General features: G+C 55.5%; 1 protein-coding gene across 13 annotated transcripts in view; it reads left to right on the top strand.

The window, feature by feature from the left end:
* The window catches only part of LOC133351754 (serine/threonine-protein kinase WNK2-like), a 136,218-nt gene that overhangs the window by 101,239 nt on the left and 13,768 nt on the right, over positions 1 to 21,211 (top strand). For 10 of the 13 annotated variants that reach the window (XM_061567239.1, XM_061567238.1, XM_061567232.1 and 7 more), the window contains 14 exons: positions 81 to 1,460; positions 2,113 to 2,183; positions 5,121 to 5,295; positions 7,575 to 7,691; positions 8,305 to 8,508; positions 10,036 to 10,096; positions 10,277 to 10,399; positions 11,965 to 14,420; positions 15,009 to 15,110; positions 16,536 to 16,625; positions 16,945 to 17,035; positions 17,825 to 17,913; positions 18,853 to 19,865; positions 20,376 to 20,587. In XM_061567239.1, the coding sequence (XP_061423223.1) occupies positions 81 to 1,460; positions 2,113 to 2,183; positions 5,121 to 5,295; positions 7,575 to 7,691; positions 8,305 to 8,508; positions 10,036 to 10,096; positions 10,277 to 10,399; positions 11,965 to 14,420; positions 15,009 to 15,110; positions 16,536 to 16,625; positions 16,945 to 17,035; positions 17,825 to 17,913; positions 18,853 to 19,865; positions 20,376 to 20,587 (6,184 nt within the window). The remainder of the gene's footprint in view (positions 1 to 80; positions 1,461 to 2,112; positions 2,184 to 5,120; positions 5,296 to 7,574; positions 7,692 to 8,304; positions 8,509 to 10,035; positions 10,097 to 10,276; positions 10,400 to 11,964; positions 14,421 to 15,008; positions 15,111 to 16,535; positions 16,626 to 16,944; positions 17,036 to 17,824; positions 17,914 to 18,852; positions 19,866 to 20,375; positions 20,588 to 21,211) is intronic. The other 3 variants (XM_061567240.1, XM_061567233.1, XM_061567236.1) reach the window with 3 other exon arrangements.

Below are 21,211 nucleotides of genomic sequence, written 5' to 3'. Positions count from 1 at the left end.
CTTGAGCTCCATTCTCTGCGCCCCCCGCCCACTCTCTTCCGCTACCGAATCTTCCCTTTGTGGCTCCCCCCAACCCCCAGCTCCCCGCGCCGATTGCCCCCTGCGCTGGCGATGCTCTGCCCGCGACGCCCGCAACCGCCGGCGTCTTGCAAGGCGCCGTCGATGCGCTCGGCGTGCCGTACCTTCTTGTCGGCGTGCCGATGGCTCAGGGTGCCGTGCCGCCAGCAGGAGCCGTCGGCCAGCCCTACGCCGCCGCTGCCGTCGCCGCCGCTTTGCCTTCGCTGCCCTGTCCGCCGATGCAGACCTTCCCGCGCCTGGTTGCAGAACCCGGCCTAAACACCTCTGTGCCACCGCTTGCCTTGCAGGCGGAATACGCAGCAGCGACGCAAGCTCCGCTGCAGCCAAACACGATGACCTTGCCCGGCGCCACGTTTTACCAGGCTGGTGTGCAGCAACAGCAGCCGCAGCCGCAGCAGCAGCCGCAGCAGCCGCAGCAGCAGCACACAGCACCGGCAGCACCGCCAGGAGGACAGCTGTATTCCGTCGCGCCGGGCCAGCTGTCGTATACCACCACAGTGCAGCAAGCACCAGCGCAATATTCGTCGCAACAACAGCAGCAGCAGCCGCTAGGACCCGCCGTGCAGATGCAGATGCCTGTGCCGCAGATCCCGTCTGGGTTTAACGCGATGTCCCCCATGTCGGCGCAATCACAGCAGCCTCAGCCACCCTCGACCGCCGTCCAGCAGGCGATGACGCAGCAGCAGCAGCAGCAGCAACCACTAACGCAGCCAGGTGTGTATGTGCAGCAGCAACTGCAGCCGCAGCAGCAGCAGCAGCAGCAACTCCAGCCGCAGCAGCAGCCGCAGCAGCAGCAGCAGCAGCAACTCCAGCCGCAGCAGCAGCAGCTGCAGCAGCAACTGCAGCCACAGCAGCTGCAGCAACAGCAACTGCAGCAGCAACCGCAGCAGCCGCAGCAGCCGCAGCAGCCACAGCAACAGCAACTGCAGCAGCAACTGCAGCCGCAGCAGCCACAGCAGCAGCAACAGCATCCACAGCAGCAGCAACCACAGCAGCAGCATCCACAGCAGCAGCAACTGCACGCAACGCAGAATGGCATCGGCCACATCCCGGAGGCCGTGCCCCTGCCGCGGCAGGAGCTGCTGCAGAACTTCGGCACACAAGCGCCCTTCTCGCAGCAGCAGCCGCAGCCGCCGCCACCGGCGTCAACACCGCAGCAACCGGTGGCTCAGCAGCCGGCTCAGCAGCAGCCGGCGCAAGCGAACGGCGCCGTTCACGCGGCCAACGCCGCCGCCACCAACACGGCCGCCGTCGTCGCCACCTCCACCGTGCCGCCTCCCGGCACCGAGCGGATGGCGGTGCCGGCTCAGCCGCAGGCCTCGTTCACCACGACGGTGATGGCCCAGGCTCAATCGCAGTTGGTCAATCAGGGGTCGCTGGAGGTACGTGGAAGCTGGGTTTGTCTCTGTGGTCGTCGTCATTCTTGTGGTGCTGATGATGATGACTCGATTGTAAAGCTGACGTTTTTTTATCTGTACTTTTCAAATGGCGCGCGGATGGCCGTGTTAAACGCCTCGGATTTGTTGCTTGCGTTGGGCGACAACGGGAGTTCTCCGTGAATGATCGATAATGCACAGCTCAATCTACTCTTGAGGCCGTGATGGTCGTGGGGGGTAGATTGGCCTTACACTTTCACCGTGTCGGTGAACGGAGGGAACGGGAAGAGTTTGGATATCAATCGCCACTGATATAAATCGTGGCCAGAAACTAAACTCGGCTCGTTGGTTTCATCGCACAATGGCCTAATCACTGTGCCACCACTCCCCCCTTCCTATTGCACATTGCAGAGCAATGAAACCCAATCGTGGTCCATGCTTCGATAACAACATTGGGAGGCTTAACCCCCACCCTCCACATAAGGGGAGTTTCTGCCGATCGCGTTTTCCCGTCAAAAACAACGTCCATCGGATGGGGGCGCCTTTGATGTCACGCGGTGGTTTGAACCGTGCGTGCGTTTACGTCTGCTACATGCGCGCCTAGTCGGCGCAGCTCGCCCCGATGTGTTTAACGCTTGAATGGACGCTTTCTTCGCAGTACGTTGGCGCGAGCACACACGCCGACTACGTCGCCCATCAGACTCCGTACATGTTCTCGTCGGTGGAGGGGTAAGACGCCTTCGTGAAAAGTGACGGGTTTTTTCTTATTTTTTTACCCGAGCGGAATGAAATGAAAGCAAGCCCTTATTTTCAGGGTGTCACACAGCGGCCACCGCTCAGAACCCAGGAATGCATTGCTGCCCTCTCCCTGCACTGTCCCCTGTCTGCCAGACAGCCTTGAAATTCCTTTTTGAAAAAGAATTCGAGTTTGGCTCCCCTTTTGCAGCGCGACCGCTGCCAGGCTGCTGTGCGAAAAGGAGGATGGCATGGGGGAAGGGGGGGGGGGGCTGCAGGCATTCGGCGGTACGCACGTGCGTGCGCATGGTGCCGCCCGTCCACCGCGTGCTTTGTTGCGCTCTCGCCGACACCGGCGGCCTTGCCAAGCTCGGTTAATTTGTCGCGAAAAATAATATTAAAGCGGTGTTACTGCCGCCCATTAGCGAAAGTGGTTTCGGGTAATTGAGCAACCCGCAGAGATGTTGCCAGCAGTGCGAACCGCTCGAAAGGCTGCGCTCGTTTTACTTTGCATCACGGTTGCCAAGCGTAGGCCCATGGTCCCAGTTGGCCACCGACAAACAAGAGCGCTGTTAAAGTTGTAATGTATCTGAGAAGGTTATAAGAACTTGGAGGAAAAATGGACGATTGGAAAGGAGTTACAAAGGCGAGCAGTTTGTGGGAAGAAGCGGAGAGAGAGAGAGAGAGAGAGGTGTTGTGAACGAGTGGGTGAGTGTTTGTGTGGTTGCGACGTGCAAGTGCGCTGGTCAACGAGTGGGTGAGTGAATGTGTAGTTGCGATGTGCAAGTGTGGAGGTGAACGAGTGGGTGAGTGAATGTGTAGTTGCGATGTGCAAGTGTGGAGGTGAACAAGTGGGTGAGTGAATGTGTAGTTGCGATGTGCAAGTGCGGAGGTGAACGAGTGGGTGAGTGAATGTGTAGTTGCGATGTGCAAGTGTGGAGGTGAACAAGTGGGTGAGTGAATGTGTAGTTGCGATGTGCAAGTGCGGAGGTGAACGAGTGGGTGAGTGTGTGTGTAGTTGCGACGTGCAATTGCGGTGGTGGTTGAACACAGCGTGGATGAGACAAAAGCGGTAAGCCTGGTAGACCAAGTCATCATGGGTGGATGAATCGGTGAGTGAGCTTCATAGGAACAGTCACCATGGCAGTAACAATAGGAGAGTGATGAGGAGGAGGAGGAGGCGACTGACTGACCTTAAGTGAGCGAGTGACTTGACTGGTGACATTGGGGGGGGGGGGGGGTGCCAATTGCCCGCATCGCTCGTAATCCTGGCAAGATTTTTATCCCTGGATGTGGGAGCACGTGGGTCATTTCAGGACTGCTGCCACATGCCGCTGCCATGCGGTGTCGTTTTCAGACACAGCGGGAACATTTGATCTTCGAATGAAAATTAAGCCTGTGCGTGTGTGTTTGCGCGTGTGCGTGTGTGTGAAGAGTGGTAGTGTAGCGGTTAGCTACGAACCTGGTGACCCAAGTAAAATTCTCGCTCAAGGCTAACACCAGTGACGATTATCTGAACCGGTCCTGGGCCTCCCCTAGGTCGACTCAGCCTCACATGTTTACCGGTGTGTAAAACATGAGTACTGGGGAGACAAAGACGGCCGGGCGTGGTGCTGGCCACCCACCTCCTCGTGTGCCGTACCGGCCTTTCATAAGGTGCTCGCTAACAGCACTTGCCCCAAGATTATGTTAAGGCTATACGGGAGATCTTTGTCTTTGTGTGCACGTGGGGGGGGGATGGGGAGCGGCAGCACGGTGGCTCAAGCGCCCTAGCCGTGAATTTGGCAACCCGAGCTTCGCTTTCGATCCGTGCGACTGTGAGTGACATCTGATCCCATCCTGCCCCTCTCCATCCCCCGCTTCAATGGGTCGACTCGGCCAATTAGCAAATTAATTTGTCCAAAAATATTACGTTCGAGGTCAGTTTGATGACATTAACTATTTGGTGTTGGGCATTCTGGCAATGTGGGTTGCCTTCTCCTCAAGGCATTGATGAAAGTAAGGGCAGTTTTACCGTATTCATCATTGCTTGTGCGCTTGTCACCAGCAATGCATTTACTTTGTGAAACTATGACGGCTTTGTTTGGCAATGGCATTTTGGCAGTTCTGTCTGGCCGATGAAGACATAATTTGTCTCGGACGTGTCTCAACTCCATTCCTCGTAACCTCCCCGCTCACCACGTCTTTGTGACCATCAGTTTATTCCTGTCATTTTTTGTATGCGTAAGCAAATTAAGCCACAGCACACCGCATGCATGCGATGGTTGGTAATCCCCCCATAAAGCTGTGCCGTGTGGAGCCCCGAGGACTAGAAATTGAGAAACACTGGTCAACAGAACACACAACTTGGTCATGTGATCTCTCTCTCTCTGGGTGATCTGATTGGAAGTTGACATCCAAGTTGCATATTAAAAGTGTGCACCGGTCAGATTTTTCCAGATAGGGGGCAACTAAATTTGCATTAGTTAGGGCGCCATGGTGGTGAGATGTTAACTACCTCACTTGGTACGCAGGAGGGCGTGGGTTCTATCCCGACCCTGACGCCTGCTGTATATTTGGAGTTTGCGTGTTTCTGTCCCCGTGGTTAACTGTGTAATTTCTTCGGGTCCTCCGCTTTTTTCCCTCCACATTTAGAATCAACATCACGCGTTTAGAGTGTTTGGCTGCTATATATTTGTACACGACAAGCCGACTTCGTTGAGCTATCATTTGTGGCCAGGTCGCTTCTGAAAAAGAGCTGTATAGCTCAGTGGGCCTTGCCTGGGTAAAATAAAAAAAGTTTTCTTTCTAATGCCAGAAACGATTTGCTTAAATTCACGTGAACGCACGCCCTCCTGCCTTGCGTTCCTTCCCTCTCCATCCCTCTCAATCTCTCCCCATCCCTTTCAATCCCTCCCCATTCCTCCGACGCTGCGCCGGTGACATCGGCAGCACTCTGTCGGACCCGCAGTCGGGCAAGGAGATGAGCGACGGCAACGAGGGCCCGGCCACCACGACGGCGACGGCGCGGGGCCACAAGGGGCGGCCCACGCAGCGGCAGTCGCGCAAGAACGTGCGCAGCAACTCGCGCCACGAGAAGGGCAGGCCCAAGCTGCAGATCCTCAACGTACGTACGACACGCGTCGATGAGTGCGACGACAAGATAGGAATTGCGACTCTATTGGCCTCTCCCCGGGCAATAGTAACGGGAGGTGGTTTTTAAATCCTTTATATTAAGTTCGCTTGCTTGCTTGCTTGCGCGCTTACGACCGTGCAAATCTTTCGGTCGTTTTTTAACCCTCTTCCCGTGATCCAATCGAGCTGACATTTTGCGCACAGACTCGTTGTGCGTGACAATTTATTTTCGTGAAATTTTTTTTCCAAAATGTTACACTTTTTAGGAAAAAATAAATTATATTTAATTACCAATTGCTTAATAGTGGCAGGCAATCATCTGACCCATAGGTGACAGCCATCTCAAGCCAGAGGACGAGAGGACTCTAGCCGCCACGCATATAATGGATTTATAGTGAAAAACTTTGTTTTTACGGGTTAATTTTTAAGGTGTGTTCCAACGCCTGTTGTTGCAAGGGCGCAAGTCTGCGTGAATCGCGCACATCATGCTTGTGGTTCAACGTACAAACGCGACCATGCTTTGGTCGCAATTTTCGCATCGTCTTTGAAACTGATTGGCCTACACCAGACGGGGCCTCCTTTGATGGCCTTATCTCTGCCACCGGTGTTAGACCGGAGGACAACGCCAAATGGCGAACGACACAAAGGCAAGGTATTAATAGCTCGTGTCAAGCAGTTTTATCTACAGGATGCATCTCAACACCTCCTGAATTTTTGCCGGAAAGGGTAAAGCCTATACATTTTTTCACAATTTTGATACCGGCAAAAAGGGGTCCCATAGGTACGTCACCACCGCGTGTTGTTCGACATCATCATCCAACTCTCCTCCTCTATCCGATAGCCCGCCCTCTCCACATCATAAATCAAAGTAAAGGTTTTTACACAACCCATTGTCCCCACGGACTGCTGGGAAGTGCCCCAAGGCCTTCAGTACACGCAAACCCTGGCCCTGGTCCGGTTTCGACATACATTGTCTTTTCAGAAGAGTCAGATTTACCATCTGTTCTCCTATAACGCGTCTTGTTTTCATCACGCAAATTGGATATAACGCGATCGAGTGAACGGAACAACGTCGCGCGAGTAGCAATAAGCGGTTGTACGGCTGCGTCGGCGTAGCATCACACAAGGCACTGGGATGCTGCTGGATGCGTCTAGATGCTACCCACGCGCCTCAGTCTTTGTTCAGTCTGCGTACGCACCTCACGTGTTATCACAGATTGTGCTTTACCCTCCATTGTGTATTATTTATGATAACGCGATATATTCATAACATGGTGCTCTTCAGGAACGCAACTGCCGCGTTATGGAACAAACTGTACCTATCAACGATAATACATCGGCCAAGCCCCCTTTCATTAAAACAGTGTCTCTGTCCTGCGTATCAGCGACTTTGGTGCAGGAAAATTACAGTGTTGAATTTAAGATTTTTATCTTGTTTTTTCGCAGCTTCCTCGGGGCAAAATGTAAGAGAGAGAGAGAGATATAGCCGTGGTGGCCATTGGTAGAGCGGAATCCATTTGTAGGATTCTTGTTATTGCGTGTTAAGGTGGTGCTGGTGCTTTTTCCTTGGCTCGCTCTTAGACTGTTGGAATTTCTTTCCGTAGTAATGTCTGCCACCTTCTGGCAAAAAAATATAACATGCCTCTCGTGCAATGGAGTCCCTCGCAAAGCAAGTCTGAGTAACATCTATGGCACAAATTGATCGTTACCGCCGTTGTTGAAGAATGTAACAAAGCAGACGAGAAGACCTTGCATCTCCTTCATATGTCTGTCTCTGCACGTAAAAAAGTCAAATGAAATGAAGTCTATTTGATATAAGCTAGCGATTGAGGGAGACATCGCCCGTCTTGATGCGCAAACTCCAGCGAATTGCGCACTTCGGTTCGCGGCCGACGTTCGAAGTGGGCTGCAACCCTCAAAGGAATGGCGCTGGTTGCCCCCCCCCCCCCCCCCCCCCGTAATAATCATCGCAACGAACAAATGACTCGATACACCGGTGTATGGCAGCCAAGAGCAGTTTGTGCGAATGCTGTTGCAAGAGGTCACATGTTTGGCGCAACGTTCTTTCGCTGACTACGCGCGATGAATGTATGAATCTGCCCCCCATGTCTGAAGACGTATTACGTCTTAGACAAATGTGTGATTGCAACGTGAATCGAAATTGGTTTGGACATTGGTATAAGGTCGCGGTGCGTGACGACGAATTACACTTCACAGTGTGGTGGTTGTTTGTTGCTGTTTTTTTTGGTGGGCGCCGTGTGTGACTGGCAGGTGTCCAGGCGAGGCGACAAGGAGGTGGAGTGTCAGCTGGAGACGCACAACAAGAAGAAGGTCACCTTCAAGTTCTGCCTGGACGCAGACAACCCCGAGGACATCGCCAAGTACATGGTGAGTCTCGTGCATGTGTGCGCGCGCGGATGCGTGCGTGCGTGGCAAGCGGCGGGAGTGGAACGTTGGGGAAAAAATTTCCGCCGTTGGCGATCACGTGGGAACGGAGTCGCGCTGAGCCCTCGACGAGTGAGGAGCAGCAGCTGAGTAATTAATTTGACCTGAGCTATCACCAATGATAGCTTCACGATCGTGTGGAAATTTACAGCAGCCAATTAAATCAAAATGCGTGATGTTGATTCTAAATGTGGAGGGAAAGAACAGGAGGACCCGGAGAAAAATCCACGTGACCACGCGGAAAGAGAACATGCAAACGCCAACTATACAGGCGTCAGGGTCGGGATCGAGCCTACGACCTCCTGTATACCATGCGAGGTAGTTAACATCTCGCCACCGCGGCTCTCTTCCGTGTTGCGCCGCGTGCAGAGCGTTTCTCCTTTCAGGCTTTCGCCAGCCGCTACAGCGGGCAACTTCTTCGGGGAGCTGTGAGCAAACATTACAAGCGGCCGCTGAATGAAAGACAAAAGACGAAAAAAAGGGAAACCAAAGCGGCGGGCAAAAACGTGGGTGACGAATCGTGAACGCATTTAAATTCAATGTCCTCTGTCATCAGGTGGAGAACGACTTCATCCTGGTGTCGGAGCAGCGCACGTTCGTGGAGCAGATGCGCGACGTGTGCGACAAGGCGGAGGAGCTGCTGAGCGAGGAGGGAGAGGAAATGGGCCCCGAAGACGCCGGGGTAACGGCCCGAGACGACGCATTGCGAGCCGCTGGCGCCATCGCCGCCGCTTCTGATGGCGCCGCTGGCTCCGTGCAGGTGTCGCAACGCCTTTCTCACTCGCTCCCCCCACTCCGCCGCCCTGAGCCCCGCGCGCGACCCCCCTTCTCCTGCCGCGAGCAGCGTGCCCTAAGATCGTTGGATGGCTGCAGACGGGCATTGAATGGTGCGCAAATGAATCGATTTCGAATCGATTTGTGCGTGCGTTTTGTAGGGGGGCACGACGATTGTAGACCGATGCAAATTTGCAAGTAAATGATGAGCTGAAAGAAGGTCGTACGTATGTTACGTATGTTGAACTTCTTTTGCACCGTACGTAGCCCACCGTGATAATCGGAGGTGAATTGCAAAGCTGGACTGTGTCAGAAATGAAGAGATGGGCAAGAAGGCAGGAGTGGTTGGGGTGCTCGTTTCAGACAAAATGAAAGAAAAGTTACATTTTGATTTAAAGCTTTCATGACTGCAGGGATTCATATTCTTTGTTCTTTCGGTAAAGTCACGTAGAAGGGAAATGATAAAATATAAAACAATAAAAATTCTCACGACGTTTCGACTGCAACACAAGCAATCACACACCTGATGATGATTGCTTCGACTGCAACACAAGCAATCACACACCTGATGATGATTGCTTGTGTTGCAGTCGAAACGTCGTGAGAATTTGTATTGTTTTATATTTTTATTATTGTATTATTTCCCTTCTACGTGACTTTACCGAAAGAACCAAGAATATGAAAGAAAAGTAAACTCGCATGGCTAGGATGTGTCGTGAAAAGAGAGACACTCCACATCGGAAGGAGGACGATGGAAGGCACCAGGCGAGGTAGTCATGGGCAGGCCTAGACAGAGGTGTGGTTCAAAGGGTGTCAACTTGGGTGTGAAGGACTACGGAGTGGATGTGGAGGTGACACAGGACAGGGATGTGGTGGAGAAAGGGGGGGGGACCGGCAAGGCGGCACCACCCCTCGCCCCCCACACGAGTGGGGAACTGTGCCACAAAGAAGAAGCTGTGAAAAACGCTACGCTCGTACATTCGAGATATAATGGAGCGAACAAACGTGCAGCTGGTAGAGGGGGAAAAAAGCAACAGTACAAATTAGATCATTGGCGTCATCTGGTCCAACACCATGTGAGACTAGGCTCTTAGAAAAGCTGTCTCGGGTATGGACCAATCAATTTCAAGGACAGTGCGTACATTATCAGAGTTGTGTTTTTTGTTTGCATTCCGACCGCAGGTATTGTGGTCAATGCAAACATGACTCCTTGTAAAAAAAAAGGTGTCAGTTTTGTTGCCAGATAAAAGGGTAAAAAAACTATTATCATATTTTTCTCCTGGCAAAGGAGGTTCCAATGGTACAAATTAGATGGTAAAATCATAAGAACAAAATAAGTTTTTTTTATTTTTAAGCATATCTCATGGAATCGCCAGTGGGAACATGGGGCGGAGGAGGGTAATTTGTCACACCCCTTGTGACGTGAAAATTAAAGAATGAATTTGGTGAAGAAAAGAGCGAATACGTGAATGAGTGGGTGGATTAACGCGTGCCGTTGCTTTGTGTCCCGCAGGGTCCGACGGTGCAGTCTAACGAGCAGCAGGATACGAACTCCTCTGCCACCCCGACGAGCAGTGAGTGCCGCTTGGACACGGCCGCGTGTTGGCGCTCATCACAGTTCCGGAGTTCGCACTCCAGAGTTAGCACTCGCCATCAATAGTTCCAGCATTTATCCGAACACAGAGAGCTCCAGGCTACTAACGTACACAACAATGATTTTTTTTTCTCTCTCTCTCTCTGTCTCTCCGTCCCAGGTCCGGAGTCGGACGGTGCTCCACCGGCCGTCACGATGGTGCAGTCCGGCCGGATGCGCTTCTTCGTGAGCCCCGTGGTGGACACGGAGCCCCTGGACAAGGGGGCGTCACCGCCATCGCAAGGTAGAGAGGAGGCCGAGCTGCCCCCTCGCCATAAATTGACGCCATAAATCGTCACAACCCAAAGAGAAAAATGTGTTCGCTCCTTTCTTGTGGACGTGCGCCGAGGGTGAATGCCCAGGGGCTGTCCGGCATGTTTGTACGTCTGTGGAACTTGCGCACCGTACGTAGCCAAGCGTGTTAATCGGAGGTGCGGGGTAAGGGCAGCAAACTACAAACACAAAAAGCAGTTCTAAAGGAGTGTTCAATCGTGATCATTTAAAAGTGCATCATAGCTCCCAGTGGCTTCCTAATATCGAAAGGAAGAGCGTTCCAGACGGCCACAGAAGCGCATCTAAACAGGCGCGGTGCAGTGACCACCGTCTTTGTTCGATGGTTAGCCACGAAATAGTTTTCTCAATTTATAGATTTAAAAGTTTGAAGGTTTCTAAATTACGCTGCAGAAGGACTTGAAATTGACATTCTTGCGAGTTCTGGTAATGTCACTGCCAGCATGTCCTACTGGACATAAAAGAGCTCCATAACTCATGGTATTCCTGCAGTCTGAATAAAGATTACACGATTCACCCCGTTAAATGCAGGACACACGTTTTATCCGCTCGCGATCTTTTGGCTACTCACTGGAGTTGTGGTTCTGAACCGGGGGTGCGTGGACCCCTGGGAGGTACGTGGCAATGGTCCCAGGGGGTATGTGTAGGTGATTTGTAAATATGTTAAATTATATCATATGAGAGTCATTGGTGAATAATCATGTATGAATCTGCCAATATAAAATAACTACGATAAATTAGAATCCACCTGGTAACCTAGAACGATATAGAATTACTTTCTAAACTCATTGATTGTAAACAACGCGGTTTCCAAGAGTAACCAGCGAGCCCGAACACATTACGTCACGCGTACAGAGCGTGCAGTTACTCTCTAGTAAGGACACCTTACAAAATTAACAATTGGTTAAAATATTGATGTTCATTATTCATACGTTTATTTCTCAGAACCATTTTGGGTCAAAATTTAACAAGGGGGGAGGTACAGCAGAGGTCGCAATCGGGTACCCGATACCCGTACCCTACCCGATACCCGGCTACCCGTACCCAGCCGGGTACGGGTACGGGTACCCGTTTGCGACCCTGGTGCGGCCGGGTACGGGTAGGCCGTGAGTCACTGGTGAGTCACTGTTTGTCACTCATTTCCCAACGTCTTGTCTCTTCTCACAATTCAAGTTCCTAGAATCAACCCACCCGTGCCTGCAACATGGCTTCATCCCAGAGGTCGTAATCGGGTACCCTTACCCTACCCGCTACCCGGCCGGGTACGGGTAGCCGGGTACGGGTACGGGTACCCGTTTGCGACCCTGGTGCGGCCGGGTACGGGTACGGGAAAAGGAATCAAAACCCGTTTGCGACCTCTGAGGTACAGTCGTAGCCTAAAAAGGTTGAGAACCACTGCTGTAGAAGAAAGTTGCCACTTGCGTCTCCATTTGAGATGAGAGATGGCAACGGCTTTCGAGAGAGTCTCCCTGATGTTGACGACCTTCTTTTGGCGTGCGTTTGACCGCGCCGCGACAGACGTGGACTCGGAGCAGTGCAGCGGCCTCTCCTACTCCACCTCGGCCATCGACCTCAAGCTGGCGTTCGACAACATGCGCCAGATGTCGCAGAGCCTGTCCGAGATCCGCGACGGCATCAGCACGGCGCCGCCCTCCTACGTGCAGCCCGGGCCGCCCCTCCCCTCCGCGCCACCGGACGTGCCGGGCAGTGCCGCCGCCACCGCCGGCGGCGGCTTGGGCGTGCCGGAGACCATGCCCGTCACTACCCCCGTTCCCGCTGCCCCGGAACCTTGGCCGGATCTGTCGCGTTCGCCGATTGTCGTCTCGTCGTCGGAGCCGTCGGTCGTTCCGCCGGTGCCGCTTGTGCCGATTCTCGCCCCGGCTCCTGGCGTGCCTCTGCCGACGGCTGCGCTCACGGCCGCCCTTGCGCCGCCGGGTGTCCTCGACGTTCCGACGCCGTTGTCCACGGCCCCGCTGCCGACGTCCACCGTGATGTTCCACGCTATCGCCGGCCCCATTACGGTCGCCCCGTTGACCGTTCCGGGCGTTTCCTTCCCGCCGGCCGCAGCTGCGATCGCTCCCCCCGCTGCTGTCGTCGTCGTCCCCGCGTCCACGGAATCCACGGCTCTCCCGGTCCCTCTGCCCGCACCGACGACCGTCGCTGCCCCGCCGATCACGGTGCCGCCCGCGGAAGCCGCTTACCTCCCTGACCCGGTCGCCGTTCTTGCCGAGGCGACGCCGCCTCCGCTCGTGCCAGATTTTCCGGTCGCGCCGCTCGACCCGTCGGCGGCGGCTGCGGCGGCTGCCGTCGCCCAGGTCGTTGTTTCGCAGCCGGCGGTCATTCCGGACGCGCAGCTGGGCAACTTCGGCACCACCACGCCTCCTACAGTGATGCCGCACCCTGAACCGACGGTCAACAACGAAGCCCTTCAGGCGCAGGCCGCACCCGTAACAGTTTCCGCTCCCGCGCCCGTGCCCGCACAAGCACCCGTAACCGGCACGGCCATCCCATACGAGCAGTTGCCCCAGGCTTATGCCGGTGCCCAGCCAGAGGTGGTGCAGCAACAGCAGCCTCTTCCCGCAGTGCAGCCCACCCTGCCGATGCCCACCGCCCCAGCCGTGTCTCTGCAGCAGCCCGCCAGCACGCAACCAACGGCGGGCCTTCCTTCCATGCAGCCCTTTCAACCGCAACAGCAGCAGCAACAGCAGCCCTTACCGCCAACTTCCATCGCCGCTAATGTACAGGTGTCGCTCGGTCAGCAGCAGCAGCAACAACAGCTGCCACAGCAGCAGCAGCAACAACAGTTACCACAGCAGCAGCAGCAACAACAGCTACCACAGCAGCAGCAGCAACAGCTACCACAGCAGCAGCAGCAACAGCTACCACAGCAGCAGCAGCAACAGCTACCACAGCAGCAGCAGCAACAGCTACCACAGCAGCAGCAGCAACAGCTACCACAGCAGCAGCAGCTGCCTCAGCAGCAGCAGCAACAACAGCTGCCTCAGCAGCAGCAGCAACAGCTACCACAGCAGCAGCAACAGCTACCACAGCAGCAGCAACAACAGCAACAGCTACCACAGCAGCAGCAGCAACAGCTACCACAGCAGCAGCAACAGCTGCCTCAGCAGCAGCAACAGCTACCACAGCAGCAGCAGCAGCAACAGCTACCACAGCAGCAGCAGCAACAGTTGCCTCAGCAGCAGCAACAACAGCTACCACAGCAGCAGCAGCTGCCACAGCAGCAGCAGCAGACGGTTGCCCCGGTCGGCACACAGGCCCAAGCGCCCGTCCCCATGCCAGCGGGACAATCTCCCCAGGTCGCCCCCACAGGCGCCGCCGTCCCGACTCCAACGGCCGTGGCGCCAACGCAGCCAGCGCCGCCCACGGCCGGCTCCACGGTCGGGCTGCCAACTCCGCAGGGCACGCTCCCTCACTCGCACGAGTCCGACACGGAGGTGACGCACCGGCTAACCGGCGCCGAGGACCTCAAGGCGCTGTCGGAGAAGCTGCGCAGCCTTTTCCACGACGCCAGCTCCACTTCGCCGGCGGCAGGAGACGCCACCGCGGCGCCGGCGGCGGCGCAGGCGGGGACGCTGTTGAAAGAGCAGGCGCCAGCGGCGGGTGTGACGGGCGTCGGCGCGGCCGCGGACCCAGCGCACGTGCTGTCCCCGAGCAAGTCGGTGCAGGGCTACGCGCCCACGCAAGCCGGTCCCGCTGTCTCCCACCCGACGAGCCTGGCGCTGTACCCGGCTGCGGCGGCGGCAGGAGTGGCGAGCCAGAGCGTCGCGCTGCCCACGACCACACCCGGGGCGGTGGTGCCGGCTCTGCCCTCGCAGGGCGTGGCGGCGGGGGGGGCGGCGCCAGCGCAGATGGCCAGCGCGTTCGTGGGCGGTGGCGGCACCGCCACCAGCACCAGCAGCAGCAGCAGCAGCGGCACCACCCCGCCGAAACCCTTGCCTCCAACCTGGCTGCCCGTAAGTGCGCGCCGCACCCCTTCGCTGAGGCTACGTGTGCGTTCGTAGTTTAACGATTCGGCGCGGGCTAATTACGTTTACGGTTGCGCTTCGAAACCTGCACGCCGTTGTGACATTTGCGGGCAAATAACAAAAGCCCGTTTGTTCATCCCGTGATCGGTCTGCTTAGCGTTTCATTCTTCGCTCGCTTTGCACGTTCGCGCAGCCCGCTCTCGTCCACAGCACGCTCGTGTTGGGGTGTCGCGGCAGTTCGCGGCTCGCCCGCCGAGTTGCGGCCGGGGCGACCGTAAACGCCGCGGCTTTCTCGGCGTGCGTGTAATTGGTTGAACTCGCCGAGGAGCTCACGTCGCACCGCGCCAGGGGATTTTCACCGCACAGAACCCCGTGGAGCTCGGTCTCACCGACTGCATGGGGCTCGCCCGAAGCCAGCCGGCAGCACGGGCGGCGTGCGTCCCCTGCACCGTCACTTGCGCCGTTGCGGGGCCTGCCGTCATGGGTGGCGCCGCTAAAACGAAACCGCCGCTGTGTGTGCGCGCGTTCATGGCTGCTGGCTTTCCCCCCCCCCTCCCCCCCTCCCCCCGCTTGTAGGTACAGACGCATGCTACTGATCCACTTCAGCAGCGGTTAATTAAGACTGTCACTCCCACTGGCGAGCATGTTCCACCGTTCCCAGGCCCGCCCCAGAACCAGGTGCTTACGTGGAATGCGTCGATCCACCGGCGCTGTCTCTCTCGCGCTCCCCTCCTGTTGCCGTGTTGTTGTTTTGCCCCGCTTCTGAGCTTCGTTTGCATCGAGGTTTCAGAGGTGGAGACGCAGCGAGCTGTTGCGATCCACCATCCACCCCCTCCACCTTGCCTCTCTTCCACTTCTGTCTGTGTTGTCACACTTGGGCCCACACGTGCTTTTCCTTTCCGCTGACGAGACGTTCAGCACCCCCCCCCCTCACCCGTTAGGATTCCTAAGGATGTTTAGACGGCGTTTGTGCTCGTTGAACGACTGAGCTCGGCGGTCATGCTTGTCCTCACTGGCAATCTTGCTCGGAGTATTATAGGTCATTAGGTCTATGTTTTTGGCATGGTAGGGTGCACCGATTTATCGATTAAAATGCTCGTACACCGCAGGATGCGTGCATCGAATCACGGTTGTGAAAATCATTGATAATCAGAAATGTTGGAATGTGATTGGTTCCTACTGCCACTAGAGACGCTAAATTGACCGCAATGTTAAAAAAGCATATTATTGACGGTTCATTAAATCGACAATGGGAGATTCGTGAAATTATTGCTCTTTTAATTGGTAAGGTTACATCCCTAGCCGTGGCGTTTTTTTGCTGTCATTTCCTGACGTACAGTGAATTCAATGCAATGTGGATCTATATTGCATCCGAATGCAACCACTTCCCAAGACACTGAGCAATGAGACATGGGCATCCTGTGCCTACCCATGCATGTATGTTGATCTTCTTTCACACCTTACGTAGCTAACCGTGCTAATCGGAGGTGCGGGGGAAGGACAACAAACTAAACACAAAATGCTTTTTTAAGAAATTAGTTTTCGAACTTTATTTAAAAGTGCGTAACTCCAGTCGCCTCCTCAAGACAAAGAGACGGTAATAGGAATAGGAGAAGAGGAATTTCTTGAGCCTGGCCTTGAACCGGACCAGCCGACAGCACAGATGGCCGGAATAAGGAGAACGGAGTCTGTAATCCTGGCGGCAGAAGAGGAGATAGGGCGACCACCTTCAAATTAGTGAAGGTTGCAAGCGAGGCTTCGACGATTTCAGCTGTATATATACTATTTGGCCTTGTACTGATTCACATCTAGACTGGAACGATCGATATGAGACGTGGTGCCGGGCACTTTGAGATGCTGGGCCATATAAGTGCCTCGTAAATTTAAAAAAATCCTGATCCTGGTTATTAGGGTGACATTAAAACGTTGACCGTGACCTCGCCAAATTTGTGGAACTGTCCAGCAACGTCGACGCTCCTGCTTCCGCTTTTAACCGTTGCCTCCCCTGCCGCTGCCGCTGCTGCTGCTGCTGCTGTTGCCGCTGCTGCTGTTGCCGCTGCCGCTGCTGCTGCTGCTGCTGTTGCCGCTGCTGCTGCTGCGCAGGCCCCGTTGGAGAGCCTCGAGGCGAGCCTGAAGCGGACACTGAGTCCGGAAACGGTGCAACACGGGTCGCCCCTGACGGCCGTCACCCAGGTGAGGAGCCGGCGGAAAGCCCTGACCGCAGACACTGGAGGCGTAATGCCCCCAACACGTTCACCGAAACAATTTCTCGCAACCGACTTAAAACAAAAATAAAAACCGGTTCTTCCTATGACTTACCCTGGTGTCTGTCCCCTACGGTTAACGAGACGAGAGCGTGAATTTGACGTGAGCCCATTGAAATGTGCGGCACGGTTTGTTCCGCTTCGAATGTCCTCGTGGATCGAGTCTCTTTGAGGGCTGCTTTGTTGATGGGTGGGGTTGGTTGTTTGCCCGCGCGCGCGTAACCAAGGTACCCGTCGTGTCTCCACAGCCTGGCGGCGCCGAGCCGTTTCCCCTGGCAACCCAGGAGGGTGGTGCCACCTCGTGGGAGACGCTCACCACCCCCATGCACCCGGCTGAAGGTCGGTTTCCTGTGAATGCATTTGATCCGCGACGGCTATTTTTAGAATCCAAATGGAAGCTTTTTGGGAACATTAAGTGGAAGGGCGGGTCAAGCCACCCATTTTCATGTCTTTCTTTAGGACGTAATTAACACTAAAATGCCACCATCACTTTAGCCACCACCTATGTCAGGCCAATTTTATGCTTAACGATATTTTACAGGGTTGTTTTTTATTGAAACCTCGTCGCACATTAAAAAAATATATATTTTGGGAGAGCGTGATGCAGCAGTTATCGCTGTGCAGTACGAACATCGCTTTTCAATTCGCAGTTAAGGGAAAAAAAGATCCAATATACTTCCAAAGGTGGCTTTTATGTGACCTTTGAAAGATAATTCATGATTTTTTTTCTTAGGGAGAATGTAAAATTAAAGCCATGTTCCATCCAAAATCACAATCGGAATATTTATTTTTCACACATGTCCACCACCAGACACGGCCAAATAAATGAAAGTCGAATAATATGGATGTCAGCAGGCCGGCCCGTTGAAAAAAGCAATCAAAATGTGACAACCGTACGATTTTCTTACGCTTTGTAAGAGCGCAGATCTGTGCGGAATTGGACATTGGTGCGTGAACCCACATCGATCAATCTTCACACTCCACAATGCCACCTTACCGCCCTCCTCCAGTGTGTCCCCGCCCCCCGCCGCCGCTCGTGACGACGACGTTGTCTTGCGTTGTACGTATGCTGAACTTCTTTCGCACCGTACGTAGCCAACTGCGCTAATCGGTCTCGTGTTGCCGCAGGCGTTCTGCCCGCCGAGCCGGGTCAGGGGGCCGGCCCATGCGCCACCGCAGCCGCCGGCGTCCAACAGCGAGCCGAGTTCGACACCCAGGTGAGTGCCGCCATCAATGGCGGGGTGGGCGGGAAGTGTCCCCGATACCCCGTGTCTTATAGAGCGGTCATTGACGCGTGGAGTTGGAGAGGAGGGGGGGTATAGGGACTTCCCGTCCAGCTGGTAGAGTTGGCCACTTAATGTTGTCTCTCTTGCACAGGAGATGTGAAATATCAGTGGGCTCTCATAAATGGTTGCTGGCCTGCCTACCCACCTACCGATCGACCCACCTACCTATCTACCCACCTAACTACCCACCTACCTATCGACCCACCTACCGATCGACCCACCTACCTATCTACCCACCTAACGACCCACCTACTTATCTACCCACCTAACTACCCACCTACCTATCGACCCACCTACCGATCGACCCACCTACCTATCTACCCACCTAACTACCCACCTACCTATCTACCCACCTAACTACCCACCTACCTATCGACCCACCTACCTATCGACCCACCTACCTATCTACCCACCTACCTATCTACCCACCTAACTACCCACCTACCTATCGACCCACCTACCGATCGACCCACCTACCTATCTACCCACCTAACTACCCACCTACCTATCTACCCACCTAACTACCCACCTACCTATCGACCCACCTACTGATCGACCCACCTACCTATCTACCCACCTACCTATCTACCCACCTAACTACCCACCTACCTATCGACCCACCTACCGATCGACCCACCTACCTATCTACCCACCTAACTACCCACCTACCTATCTACCCCCACCTACTTACCCACCTACCTGCCTACCTACTTGGCTATCTACTTGCCAACCCACCCACCTATGTACTTAACTCTCTTCCTTCCTCCCTACTATTTTCTCGTTCAGCAGATCTCTCTTGCTGACAGTAACACCGCAGCCCGTTTTACTTTTAACCGCGGCCAATGTTTTGTCAAAACGTGTCTTCTGCAGATGGGCTCTCCGCTCCCTGGTCCTCCAGTCCCGTCCGCCTCGGAGTCGCCCAGACCCCCGGCCGCGGGCACCAACGCCGGAGCGACCACTGCGACCCAGCCCTCGCTGGCGCCACCACAGCTGCCTACCCCTGCCCCCGTCCCAGCGGCGACTACCGTGCGGGGCCGGTTCCAGGTCACCACGACGCGCGACGTAGTCAGCACCGACCCGGCCACAACCACCTCCTCTCCCTCCTCGCTGTCCTCATCGTCATCCGATCGCCACGCGGATACCGTCACCACCACCACCACCACCGCGGCTGCTTTTGCTTCCGCTGAGCAAAGAACGCAGGGCCCGGCCGTCGTCGCAGAAGCTACGAACGCTGCCGCGGCTCACCCGGGGGGCCGTGACGATGGGAAATGCTTCCGGTCCGACACGTTGAACGGCACAGACAAGAGCTGTTCGGACACCGGCGAGAAAATGCGCGGCTCAACTATGCCGTTGCCGGGCATTCCCACTGGAAGCACCGGTCCGGCTGCAGAGATTCTGCAAGCGCAGCCGCTACCGGCAACGGGGACGGCAGGGCGCGAGGGCGAGCTGCGGGCAGACTGGGAGGTGCCCTTCAGTGAGGGCTACGCGCAGACGCCCGGCGCGAGAACGGCCGACGTCTTCCCCGACGGCAGCGAGGCGACGGAGCAGTACTACAGCGCGACGGAGAACGGGCGCGACATCACGTCGGACGATTTCGCGGGGCCCTTTTCCGCTCGCGGCGGCGGCGGTGGCAGCTACGCCGGCGGCGGCAGCGTCATGCGCAAGCAGCCAAGCACGGACAGCGAGCTGTCCGCGTTCGGCAGCCTGGCGGCGCGGGAGCGGATGGGCACCTTGGAGAGGACGGAGTCGGTGGGGCGCTTCGAGCTGAAGGACGGCCTCGTGCCCAACGTGCGCTCGGCGTCGTCGTTTGTGAGCAGCGACAACGACTCGGAGGACGTGGAGGAGGACGACCTGAAGAAGCAGCTGCACAAGCTGCGGGAGAAGTGAGTGCCACCGTTGCTCGCTTCGTCTGGGGTGTCATGGTGGCGAGATGTTATCTACCTCGCCTGGCATACAAGAGGGCCTGGGTTCGATCCCGACCCCTGACGCCTGTACATTTAGGGTTTGCATGTTCTCGCCGTGGTCATGTGGATTTTTCTCCTCCGGCCCTCCGGTTTTTCCCTCCACATTTTTGGCCGGCTGGCTTCTGAAAAAGAGTTGTATCGCTCAGTGGGCCTTCCCTGGTAAAATAAAAATGATTTAAGGGTTTTAGTCTGTCGCGTGGCACCGCGCTGCCGCTCGCTGCGCAGAGGCAACACGAGCGGCGCCAATGAGTGCCCAATTCGTGCTTTGGTTGAAATGGTGACTTTTGTTCCTGACTTGTTCGAAACCTGTTGTGAAGATATCCGTACGTGACTGGCTTTCTTGCCAACGCTTTGCAGCGCTGGGGGCCAACTCGCTCGCACACTCGCGCGTAACCTCCCGTGGCCGCGTTCTTCGCTCGCGTCTCCCAGGCACATGGAGGAGCTCACCAACCTGCAGGTACGCCAGCGGAAGGAGATGGAGGAGCTGTACCGCCGCATGGGCAAGGAGCCACCCGCCTGCCTGCAGCAGTCGGCGCCCCCCTCGATACGCCGACGACGCATCAGCAAGAGCCGCAAGACGAGCACCGGCGGCAAGCCCAGCAGCATGCAGCCGCTGAAACCCACGGCGCTCTTCCTCCCCTGTGAGTGTCCGGGGGGGACGGTGGAGGGGGGGGGGAGGCGACGGTGTGAGAGCGTTCCCCCCCCCCCCCCCGCCCATAAACCAAGCGTGCGACGGGAGCACAGTTCAGGTGTTGAACGCCACAGTGGCGAGATGTTAGCTACCTCGCCTGGTGTGCTGGAGGTCGTGGTTTTTGATCCCAGCTGTGTAAGTCTGTTGAACTTCTTTTAAACCATACGTAGCCAACTGTGCTAATCATCGGAGGTGGGGAGGAAGGACAAACAAACTCAATACAAAGAGCAAAACCCAACGTCTGTACATTTGCAGTTTGTGTGTTCTCTCTCCCCGTGGTGGCGTGGATTTTTATCTGGGTCCTCCGGTTTGTCCCTCCACATTTAGAAAGAACACGCGTTTTAGAGTATTATTTGGCTGCTATAAATTTCCACGTGATAAGCCACTTTGTTGTCGAGCTATCATTTATGGGCAGGTCGCTTTTGTAAAAGCGCTATATAGCCCTGTGGGCCTCAGCTGATTTTATTTAAGAAAATTTGTGTAAATAGTAAAAAGAATAGTTTTGCGGAAACAGCTTCCCGTGGAGTTTTTGGTGAGAATGTGCCGCAGAGGGTCTGCGTTTTTACCGATGCGT

Source organism: Lethenteron reissneri, chromosome 38, assembly GCF_015708825.2.
Source record: "Lethenteron reissneri isolate LAM-NWPU_2019-01 chromosome 38, ASM1570882v1, whole genome shotgun sequence".
In the NCBI taxonomy this organism is placed as follows: domain Eukaryota; kingdom Metazoa; phylum Chordata; class Hyperoartia; order Petromyzontiformes; family Petromyzontidae; genus Lethenteron; species Lethenteron reissneri.
This window is presented reverse-complemented; position numbering and strand designations above follow the sequence as displayed.